We start from the raw sequence: 11,803 nt of genomic DNA, 5'->3' as shown, positions 1-11,803 counted from the left end.
CAGCCTTGCTTTGGCTGAGTGGTGCTTTAGAAGCGTGCTGTCCTGTTTGGGGGAAGGCATCAGAGGACAACTGTGATGGGGTCCTTCCTGCTCCAGGGATTGTCAGTGTTCCTGAGGGTCACCGCAGCAATGAGCCCATCCCTGGCCTCAGCTGACACCCAAACGCACCCCAGCTATTTGGGTGGCACTTATGATGTCCTCCTGTATTTAGCCAAAATAATGGTCACATCACACTGTTCAGTACCCAAAGCATTCTGTGCCAGGTTGTGACAAGCACTGAGTAGTATGGAATGTCCTGGACCAGGGGAGGCAGTGACACGCCCTCAGTCCTCGTACCTCCCGTCCCAGGAGCTGTGCGGCAGGGCCAAGCTGCGGAATGTCTACCGTGTTTGACCTGGGCAGCAACTTACCTGTAAACAGGCAAAACCCAAGCCTGCTGCAAGAGTGTATGTGCCAAGGTGAATGAGAGCTGGGATGGGCACTTGTTGGATAGCAGCTGGTCTCGGGCACAGGGCAGACGAAGGAGGCCATGTGGTGACCCAGCCCCTCCCCGTCCCCGGAGTTCTGGCACTGCAGGCGGTGCCTTGGCCTTTGCCTGGTGTGGCTGGAAAGGATGGGCTGGTAGCCTCGCTCATCTCTGAGAAGATGCTCAGGAATCGGCTCTATTGTGGTGTAACCCACTTTGTAGCTACCTGGCCACCGTATCTGCAGCTGGAAAAGAATCCAGAAACAAAGGGAGCAAGAGATACTGGGTTCAGCTGACCAAGTGTTGCATGAGCAAAGGCAAGGAGCAGAGCTGAGTCTGAGCTGCTGTTCTCCAAGTAACTCCTGGAATACAGCAATGCTTGCAGAGCCTGCCTGTCAGCCCGCTCGTGCCCATGCCCAGCCAGGGCCACAGCTGTCCCTACCACATCAGGACACTTGCAACTCCTTTCTGTTCTGCATATGAGCATGCATCCACACAAGAGTCTGGCCCATCCACAAACTGGCAGGTCCCAGCTGTGGCCCCAACCTCACCACTCGGCCACCTCTGCCCTTTGCGAGGAGCCATGCCCGAGACTGGAGGGCAGGACCGGGTTGCCCTCATGCTTCCCAGGTTCTTGGTGGATGACATCATTCCATTCTAGTTAGTGAGGCAGGGACACCTAACAGGGCAGTGCCGGGGACCTGCTTGTCATACCGGAACTTACATATTTGCACCTGGACTGGCACTCTGCTCAAAGCTCTTGGGGAAGGATGCAAGGGCCCAAGTCAACAGCAGGTGGTACCTTGTTCATCTGGCCCCACAGCAGGTGCCAGAGCTGCCAGGCTCCCACTGGAGCTGTCTCACTTTGTCTTTAACCTAGCAGGTGACGGGAGGCTCTGTCCCAATGTCTGCAGGCAAGCTGGCGTGACTGTCTTGTTCCAGGCAGCAGTCGGGACCCTGGAGAATTTCCACCGTTCCTCCTCCTTGCTTCTGCCTGTATTTGAGTAGATTCTGGAACCTTTCTCAATCCCAGGCTGTTTTGTTTGCCTTCCTGGGGACCAGTGGCCAGAGGCCATCTGGGGGCCTGTTTCATGTCCGTCACATGTCTCTTGAGTTCTGGCTGAATGGTCATCTTGAATTGCCGTTGGATTTTCCGTTGATGTCACTATCCTTCAGATCCCCACTTGTGGATCCATTAGAAAAACATGAATGTTACTAGTTTCAAGATTTTCCCAGGATTGCTTTACAGGATGAAGAGGTCAAGAGACTGGAGTCCATACCATGGAGTTGTGTGAGAAAGCTTGTTTTTGTTCTCAAAATGTAAACAGGTGGCAGACGACACGCTCACTTAGGAGTCCACCCCTTCCCTGAAGGAGAAGCTGTGTGGCGGCCATGGTTTCTTTCTTTTTTTTTTTTTTTTTAAGATTTATTTATTTATTTTTTATTACAAAGTCAGATATAGACAGAGGAGGAGAGACAGAGAGGAAGATCTTCCGTCCGATGATTCACTCCCCAAGTGAGCCACAATGGTTGGTGCTACACCGATCCGAAGCCAGGAACCAGGAACCTCTTCCAGGTCTCCCACGTGGGTGCAGGTTCCCAAGGCCTTGGGCTGTCCTCGACTGCTTTCCCAGGCCACAAGCAGGGAGCTGGATGGGAAGTGGAGCTGCCAGGATTAGAACCAGTGCCCATATGGGATCCTGGCGCGTTCAAGGCGAGGACTTTAACCGTTAGGCCACACCGCCGGGCCCCATGGTTTCTTTTAATAAAGGCCCTCATGGGCTGGCCTGGCCTCTGGGAGCTGTGCACTGGAGCCTTGCATTGGGTATACTGTACGGCAGACAGGGCCAGCGGATGCTGTGGGCCCAAGAGTTGGATGACATGGACCAGGGCACTTGTTCGGGGTCCATCTGCAGACTGCCTACAAACATCTGATGACCAGAGAGGACACTGATGGATACATGAGGACGAGCCCGTCCTACCTGGCCCAGCAGCAGTCAGCAGCTGGCCCGTGTGCTTCCTGCAGAGGGCTCTCCCCAGAGTCCTACGCTGGCCACTTGCACAACACACCTGGGTTGTAAAGCAGGGATTCCTGGGCCTCCATGCAGCCATCAGATCCCCTGCACAGATCTTAGTGTGCTTGCTTGGGACACAAGTTCTTGCCACCAGTTGACATCCCCGGAACAACTCTGCCCTTGGGACTGGCCACACTGGGGTTTGACCTGGATGTTGAGAGCATCCGCCAAGCAGGAGAGACAGCCATGCTAGAGAGGCTGAGGCAGAGGAGGAAGCCCATGGGACAGCAGCAGGAGAGGGTCCGTGTTGCTGGCCAAGCAGAGAGCAGCGGTGAGGAAGCAGGGTCCTGGGCACAGTGCCTGCAGGTGGACGATCACTGGGCTGTGTCCCAGGGTGTCTCAGTGAGGGCATGTCAGCCAAGGGAAGAAACAGAGTGCTCCCATCCATTGGTTCACTCTCCTAAGCAGCCACAGAGGCTGGTCTTGGGCCAGGCCAAAGCCAGCAGCTGCTTCTTGGTCTCCCTCATGGGTGCAGGGGGACGAGCACTTGGGTCATCCTCTGCGGCTGCCATTAGCAGTGGGCTGGAGAAGTGGAGCATCCAGAACTAGAAATGGTGCCCATGAGGGATGCAGGTGCCACAGGTGGTGGCTTGGGCCTTAACCTGGCTGGCCCCTCGTTGCTGGGCTTTTAAAGCTCGGTGTTTTCCATTTTTTCTTTCTTGGCAGAAGAAACAATGGTATTACATGTCTCCAGTAGTGCCAGATATTTAAGTCATAAATGACTAATCTGTTTAATAGGCTCAAAATAAACCAGTCAACGATCCATAGGAAGGTTGGTGTGGGAGGGCTCCTCCCGTGACTTCCTAGCAGGGGCCCAGCCTATGGCCATGGCCTCCAGGGCTGAGTCTGCAGTACCACGGAGCTCCTGTAGAAGATGCAATTTCCTCTGCCACAGTCCCTGGCCTGCCTGCACAGCAGGCTCGGCAGGGCTGACCTGAGCCCCAGCAGGACAGGCGAAAGCTCTCAGGCCGTGCCAGTCTGCTAAGGGGTCAGGAAGGTGACCCAACACCATGGGTTTTTCATGGTGCCAGGACACTGTGGGCCCCCTGCCACCTGCACGTGGGGCAGAGATAAGGAGGATGGCAGTGTAGTTCTTCCACTCCTGTGCTTAGGGAAACGGTGCAAGTTAAGCCCTTTCCTCCTGGCACATCAGAGGCCCGGGACACTGTTGGGATCTCTCCCCGCAATGCCACGCTCTCCTGTGTCCCAAGACAATGAAAGAGCAGCCCCTACACCCACCCACCCCTCCCTGCCATTTGTCCTTCCCAGGAGAGCTGTCCGCACCTGCCACGCGAGCAGGCAACCCTGGCTGCTTTTTCCTCATTGTGCTCTGCGTTTGAAGCCAGAGCCAGTTCACAAAGGAACACAGAAGTGTGGATACCCTCCTCCAGGTTCCAGAAGATCCCCTTTGTGCTGAACGGAGGAGAGACGGGAAGAGCCACTTGGTTTTCCTACAAGGTAACTTTTGAGCATTCCTTGCAGTGCATGCAGCTGGCTGGCAGCCCGATTCTTGCTGTTTAGGGTTCTCAAAATGCTGCCCCGGGAGAATGATGCTGTCACAGAAAAGGCAGGAGTGAGGCGCAGGGTGAGGGTCCACGCACTGCCTCGCACAGGCCCCCAGACGCACACCTGAGCACCCCTCAGGGTCCTGCCTGCTGCCAGTGGTGGTCACTCCTGCATTGGTGCCTGGGGATCTCTGCACTGGACAGGTTGGCTGGGCTGTCACCATGAACTGCCCACGCAGGCCCTGGTGTCCACTGCTCTTCCCTGAGTGAGCCAGAATCTGTCTCCACACCTGAGGGTCCTTTAGGTGGTTCACAGGGTTTGGTCACTACCCGGTGATGCTGTCAGTGTATATGTGATCCCGTGACTTGGGCAGCACCCTGCTGCCTCCTTAACCACGCGGAGTGGGGACTGGTCCGGGCAATACGTGGCTTCTTCCAAGGGCAGAGCTGGGGCCTGCTGGGGTGAGGCACCCTACAGGGATTCCCTGTTCGCCCTGAGAATACACTGCCTCCTCCCCTTCTGCTTCCTGGTATAGGTCTGGCCTCTGGGCGAGTAACAGCCTGCCCACTGCTCAGGACCACATGGTACACCCAACATGCCAACCATGGAGCCCCAGGAGCACCAGGTGAGAGCCGAGGGGAAGTAGGGCTCGCCAGGACCCAGAGGGCTGCCACTGCAGTGTCTGACAGAGCAGGGGTGTGTGTGGGGGGGGTGCAGGGTGGGGGCAGTGCTGAGTGGCCTCCAGCTGTGTTGTGCCTGGGGGGCAGGGGGTGTAAGGGGCTCACACATCGCCACATCGCTCATGCCAGGGGATTTTGTCATCAACCATCTCCCAGGACCTGCCATCCTTGCCCCATGGATGCTAGCAGGCCTTGGAGCCTGGTTCTGCCACTGGGCAGCTCCTCCCTGGATGAGGACTGACCCCAAGGCAGAGGTGGGATGGAGAATGAGGGGGCATCTCTGTGAACGTGGGAGACAGGACTCTGCTGTTCTTGGAGGCACAACTTGGGTCTTGTTTAACCACCTCTGGCCATCGAGGCTTACAGAAACACAGCCCGCGCCGCCCCCCAGCATCTGTAGTCTTTGAGCCAGGCCAGCTGGGGGTTCCCCCTCCAGCTGCACCTGTTCTCGGCCCCACACCAAGAAGAAAAGACCAGAAAACCCACTGAGTTGTGAGGAAAAGAATTTAAGAGCATCTTCTGCTAGTGCAGCTGTGATGGGTCTCCCTGCCAGGGAGGGTGCGATGTGGGCCTTCCCAGCATGGGGCTGCTCTGCAAAGGGGCCAGGCCAGGGCCACCAGTCCCCCAAGGTCCCCTGAGGCACGTGCTGCGCCAGTCAGTCCTTGTGTTTCTGCCTGCTGGCCACGTTGCCATAGGTGGAGCCCTTGTCAATTTCCGTCACACCAATCATCCATCGGACGCCCATGGAAGCTGCGGAGATGGAAGGAGTGGGGTCAGCAGGACCCTAGCCTCCACCCCGCCACCTCCCCAGATGTGTCACACCTCCTGTGAGACAGGGAACAGGGCAAGGCTGCCTGATAGAGACAGGAGGTGAGCAGACACGAGCCCCGGGCACCCTTGTGCTTCCTGAGCCAGGGCCTGGGTGCTGTGCCTGGGGCTAGGACACACCCTGTGCTATAGGCTGAGGGGCGCGGAGGGACTGTGCCAGAGCCCATGATGCCTTCCCACTCCTGGAAGGTGCAGTCAGAAAGGCCCCAACAGCCAGGGTGGGCTGCTCCCCAGCTCTGCTCCCCACTCCCCAAGCCCCCTGTGCCCACCTACCCACAAAGAAGAAGAGGACGAGGCTGGCCAGTGTCAGGGATGAGCCGCTGCTGACCAGGTTGACCACGAACTGGAAGAAGGGGTAGAGCAGCAGGGAGGCCCAGAAGAGCCAGTTGATGACGGCCCAAGGCCGCCGCGGGGGCACCCGGGGCGTCTCTGGGAAGACGCCCGTGCGGTAGTACTCCTCCTGGAAGGCGTCCTGGGATAGAGAAAGGGGGCCCTCAGCCACGACCTGGTGCCACCGTCTCTCCCAGAGCCCTCGGTGGGCATCTGCCACGGCTCCCCAGCCTATCCCATCCCTGCAGGACAGGAGCTGAGTTCCCTTGTTAGCCCCGGTCAGCCCATTAGCCCAGTCCTCAGTTAGCCTCAGTGACCCATTCAAGCAGGTGCCTGGACTCCTCCTCAGATCGAGCAGGGAAGCCCTGGGGCCAGGAGCGACAGCTGGCCTGTGGTGAGCAGGGGCCGGGGAGAGCCCTCTCCATCCTTCCTTCCTGCCCCAGGATCGTGAGCACTGTGACTCCCAGGATGGCCAAAGAGACCAACAGGCTCCCTCCTGGCGACTGTCGCTGGGGAGCAGCTCCTTGGGGACCGTTGGATGCACTCCCCCAAGTTGGGACCAAGCAGCATGGTTTCTGCTCATGGGCAGCTATAACGGACCTTGAGCAGCCAGCCAGCATCCTGCTCAGAGCTAGCCACAGGCAAGACCGGGTCACTGCCTGGGGCTCAGCTCACACACCGAGCCTCACGGCCCCCTCCCCACAGTAATGCAGTGGGGCTCCCCCAGTTCAGACACAGGCTTCAGCCTCCCTGTCAGGCAGGGACATGACAGGACCCCTGTCACCTGACAGCACGGGGGTGATGCTGGTGGCTGGGGCACCCAACTAACTCAGCCCCTTGGAGGAGCATCAGGGGCCAGAAGTGGCCAGGCCCAGCCCCAGCTGGGTTGGCCTAGAAACATCCCCATTTGCCAAGGAGTCGAGTTCTCTGGAAAATGAGCTTCCGTGGAACCAACACTGACCCGAGTGCCGAGTTTTCCTCTGTCGGTGTGAGAGGCAGGTCCAGGGTACAACATACGCATTTCCTTCACCTGCCAGCTGTCCTGAGAACCATGGCAGGTGCTTTGGTCTCGCAGAACCCTCATTAAAATCAGCCTGCGGATGTCCAATGGGAGACAAGCTGGCCCAGGCATCATTTCCTTGTGGCACCCTGGGCTAGTGGCCAGGGCTCCTCGGAAAACCAAGTAGTGGAGCAGTGATGGGAGAATCCACGGAACCCCAGAGAGCGGGATGGACTTGTGGGCGGGAACCCAAACCCACAGGGCGCTGAGCAGTGAGTGGATGGAGCGCGTGATGTCCACAAGGGGGCACCAACGCTGCCTGCCTGCTAACCAGGAGGTGTCGGGTAAGGGGGGTCAAGGACGTGCATTCCAGCTCATCCGCTGAGCCGGACTTGCCCATCTGTGCCATTTCTGGGGATCAGCTGGACTCAGGGCTCCTTGTTTGTTCTGAAGCTTTGCTCTCTCTGTCCCGAAGGCACATCCTCCCTTTTCGCCAGTGAGCTGCTGACCAGGGACCAACTCCTATCCCCAGAAACAACAAACGTGTGAGCTAGCGTGGTCCCATCACTCACTCCATCACCCCAGGGGATGCTGCTGCAGGAAGTCTGTGGCAATGGAACTGAAGGCTGCTTATTCTCACATGGAAACTACTGAGCCCTATGCCTTGTTCTGAACACTCTCTCAGACCCCTCTTAGGTGTGCCCCTTCAGAGAGAGGACCATTAACTAAGCTTGTGATCTCCGCCTATGTGTGACCACCAGGTGGAACCTGGAGGCAAGGTGATACAGGGGAGGGCAGCTGGTGTGTCCCCAGGGAGAGGCCTGCACCCACAGGGTCCCACGAGGGGCATCCCCACCCGCACACCTCAGCCAGGTGAAGTCCTCTTAGGGCCTTGGGGAAGCAGCACAGCAGGAGGGGGTGGGATCCTGCAGCCCAGGTACCAGCCAGAGTGTAGGGCCAGGGCCAGCCTTCCCTGCCCAACTCATAATGAAAAACCCAGCTCAAGCTTACCTGGTCCTTCAGGTGAGGGCCCTGGAAACATGACTCTGCTACAATCTCTGGCCACTCAGTCACACCTGATCCTGACCTGGGTCACTATCGAGAACTCACACCCACACGGCAGTCTGGGTGCTGCTTCCTTGCGCCCATGTCTCAGTGTGTACCACCAAGGGCTAATTCCCAAAGGCCCGCGACAAGCTTGAAGCGACAGCCAGAGAACAGGATTGTGGAGTGCAAAGGCCACACTCAGCAGTAGGGATGGTCTGGAAGAGCAGGTGCAGCGGGGGTGGAGTCCATCCAGGAGCTACTCTGATGGCTTCCCAAAGACCAGGCCTTGTGCCTGTGGGGCCCTGCATGCTGCCCTACTGGGGGATCTGGGAGCGTCTCTGTCAGATGCATGCTTGGACCAGAGAGCATGCTGGCACAGCCTGGGTGAGCACCTGTCATCCACCACCACACTGGCAGAACACTCGACTTGTCTGTGGAATCGAGATAACTGAGGGCAACAGCTGCCCTAAGCTGCCAGGCCCACGTCACCAGGCTCCTCTCTGTACACAGACTGTGTGCCTGCGGAGCCCCAGGAAACAGGGCTGACTCGGGGCTGGATGTGGGCAGCAGACTGTTGGGGTGGTGATCACTTCCCACTCCTGCTTCCCACTCAACACTCAACCCTCAGAGGGAGAGGGGCTGCCTCCTGCCCTGGTAACTGGGCGGTGAGGCTAAAATGTTCCGTGGAGTGGAGGAAGGACCCGCCCCTGGTCCCTGGCCCATGGCCCCGGGTCCCGACCCACAAACTGCTCAACCTTGGCAAATCACAACATGTCCCAGGCCTCAGCCTACTCGGATGCTCTTGTCACAAGCCCTATCAAGTTGCATGCTGTCATGTAGACCCTGAGACCTGAACCTAGAGAAGCAGTGTTTCATTGCTGGTCCACACAATAGCCATGCTGTCCCTGCCTGGACGCAGGGGAGAGGTGCCACTTGCCTGGAGTGGGCGTAGCATCTTGGTTTGTGGGACTCTCGGCCAAAGTGGCATTCCTGCCCTTGGGGTTAAGCCAGGAAACACTATAAGAACACAGTGCCTGGATGGTTGCCAGCAGGGGGACGAGTGCACGTGGTGTTCTGCTGTCGGGGCACAGCACCTCATGAACCCTGAATCTGTGGCTACTAAGCTGAATCCTGCCCCACCTTGCTCTGGGAGCAGCTTCCTGGAAGGACACATCTGTGAGCCTCCCTCAGACTCCAGAGCATCGGGCCCAGGAGCCGCCCAAGCCCTGGAGACAAAGGGCAATCAGCCACCTTTACGCATGGGAGGACCGAAATCCTAACACCTGCTCTGGGGCAGAGCTGAGCCTGGCCAGGGCCACTGTGAGCCTCACAGGGCTGGGTCCCTGCTCGAACCGACTCTGTTCTCCGACCATACGAGGCAACCAGTGTGGAGCCGGAGGCCAGAGAGTCTCCCACAGGAGTGTTCCAGGGAGGCCCACGCTAGCTTCACGTTGCTCATGAAGCCCCTTTAAGAATTGTAGCTTGCCATGTCCTCCCCACCACCACCAGGGAGCAGCCCCTCCCTGGCCCCCGCCGGGGCCACTGACCTTCTCCTGGTAGAGCTTGTGCAGCCATGCGGAACACTTGTCATCATCATCCGGGATCTCTGCCATGGGGATCCGCCTGCAAAGCAGACAGTGACTGGCAGGGAGGTGGCGCTGGGTGGCCCATCGCGCACCTCCAAAGCACTGGGGCCTCAGAGCCCGGAAAGCAACTGGAGGGACAGGGTGAGGCAGGCATGCAGCCAGGGGCCCAGCTCAGTGACACCCTGTCTGAGGAGGAGACACTCCACCTCCCAGGACGAGCCGTACACCTGTCCACAGTGAACAGTGCGAGATTCACACCTGGGGGCCACCATGTTCAAAGTCACCTGGCCAGGTAGAGGCAAAGCATCCGCAGGTGGCTGCCTGGCAGCAGCAAGGCTGGGACAAGGGCAGGGCCCCTCTGCACTATACTGTCCCCAGGCGGGACCCAGAGATGGCACAGTCGCCCAGAGCTGGCAGGGGCAAGGGCAGGGCAGGAGTCACCAGGCCCACTTCCTATTCCCACTCGGGCTCTGCCTCTAGATTTCCAGTTAGGCACATGCCTGAGCATGCATTTCGAGGTGGGTGAGGGCGCCCGCGCACCAGTCTGTCTTGGTTTGGCCCTCGGCAGAAGCCGTGTGGCCTGAGGCTGGACGCTGACGCGCTCGTCACAGGCATGCCAGTGAGTGCACACGGAGTGTTCACTGTGGAGATGCCAGCTGGCTTTCAAACAGGCCCAAGTGAACTGGCTTGGCCTTCCGTGTTTCCAGAGGCTGCCCACTGATAGACAAGCCAATCTCGCCGGCAGGTGAGAACAAGCCTGACTGTGGCGCATGGCAGCCATCAGCTCTGATCCCCCATACAAGGGAAGTCCAGTAAGTTCAGGCCAAACGCCATCAAGGGGTGCATTTTGGCGCGATGATTCTAAGATCCACACAGACATGGGGTCCGAGGAGCTCAGGGGCTCAGACGTACACTGTCCTGGGAGAGGGTGTCCCCTTCTGTGCCACAGAGCCGACACCCCCTGGGGTTCTGACTTCCTGTGCCTGGGTTTCCACTCCCCTCCACTTCCTTCCCATGACCCGGAGGCAGCTGGGGCCGAGCCGCCCCAGGGAGGACCCAGCTCAGGGTCCTGGCTTTTGGATGGAGCAAAGAGATGAGCAGTGGTGCCCCTGGTTTCCACGGGAGAGCCAGCAGTGTGTCCAGGTGGGAAGCGAGATATCTCGGCCACCAAAACTTCTGGTGAAGTCTGAGTGTCCCGCCCACCGCCTCCTGGGAACGCTGGGCCACTGGGCTCTCGCTGTCCCTTGGCCTCAAGAAGGAGCTTGACTCGCAATGGTCGCCTGGGGGCACGTCAGCTGGCTGCTGCGCCCACCCCAGCTCAGGCCTCAGCGCTGCGGGTTTTGCTGCAGCTTCTCCCTCGGCTGTTTCCCAGCAGGCACTGGACACAGCAGCCACCTGGGTACTCCAGCCACTCCGATGTGGACAGGCGGAATGAGACCCAGTGGCTGTGCGGGACACAGGTGCAGCCCTTAAAGCCACTCGGCATGAAACAGCGCAGGAGAGCAGCCACGGCCTGGCTGTCGCCTGTCCCCTGAGGTGCCTGTGGGGTGTGCAGCCAGCTCACCTCACGTAGAAGTCGGCGTGGTATTTCTTTCCGTTGAGGACTCCCAGCAGAGTTGGGTTTTCGTTATTTCTGAAATTGAGTGTACAGTCATATACAGCTGAAACTACAAAGATAAAACAAACACAAAGCAGTATATAGCGTGTGAACCCAATCTACTTTGCCCACATACACGCATGCACACTGGAAGACAACAGTCAAATCGCAAACTGGGCTCGCCATGCAACAGCTGTCCACGGAAGTCCCTCCGGCAACCTGGCCTTGGGAAGCAGCCACTGTGGAGGCTGGGTAAGTTCCAGGGCATGACAATGAGAATCTGCCACTTCCGACACGCAGAGGCGCCACCCTCGCTGCGGTTGGCAAAGCCGGCATGTCAACAGATAGGGGAGTGGTAGGAAGACATGTCCGAGTTACAGTGGTGTAACTGTCGTAGGAGCAACCCGCAAACAAGAAGAGACCAGAGACTCCTCCAGGAGCTGAGCTGCAGGTGGCTGGACACGCCTGAGTGGGGAGGACCTGCAGCTTCAAGGTGCTTAGAGCATGGGAAGCCCCGCCCACTGGAGCCCTGAGCCCAGTGTGGGCCTGAGCAGCTCAGGTGGCCCCAGGAGAGGAGGCTGGGGAGGAGAAGGCTAAAGGGAGAGGCAGGAAGGGGGTCAGGAAGGAGCCAGACACCAGTTATGGGCTGAAGTTCTCCTCTCACTGCCAGTAATTTAGGGCTGCAAGC

General features: G+C 58.6%; 1 protein-coding gene across 1 annotated transcript in view; it reads right to left on the bottom strand.

The window, feature by feature from the left end:
• Positions 1 to 5,217: 5,217 nt before the first annotated feature.
• AGPAT4 (1-acylglycerol-3-phosphate O-acyltransferase 4) overlaps positions 5,218 to 11,803 on the bottom strand; it is a 58,281-nt gene continuing 51,695 nt past the window's right edge. The window contains exons 5-8 of the mRNA XM_004595487.3: positions 11,083 to 11,185; positions 9,480 to 9,555; positions 5,829 to 6,027; positions 5,218 to 5,477 (exon numbers count right to left, since the gene is read on the bottom strand). Coding sequence (XP_004595544.2) covers positions 5,383 to 5,477; positions 5,829 to 6,027; positions 9,480 to 9,555; positions 11,083 to 11,185 — 473 coding nt within the window. The 3' untranslated portion in view covers positions 5,218 to 5,382. The remainder of the gene's footprint in view (positions 5,478 to 5,828; positions 6,028 to 9,479; positions 9,556 to 11,082; positions 11,186 to 11,803) is intronic.

The sequence above is a fragment of the Ochotona princeps genome, chromosome 1, assembly GCF_030435755.1.
Source record: "Ochotona princeps isolate mOchPri1 chromosome 1, mOchPri1.hap1, whole genome shotgun sequence".
In the NCBI taxonomy this organism is placed as follows: domain Eukaryota; kingdom Metazoa; phylum Chordata; class Mammalia; order Lagomorpha; family Ochotonidae; genus Ochotona; species Ochotona princeps.
Note: the sequence above shows the minus strand (reverse complement) of the source record. Positions and strands in the feature narration are given on the sequence as shown.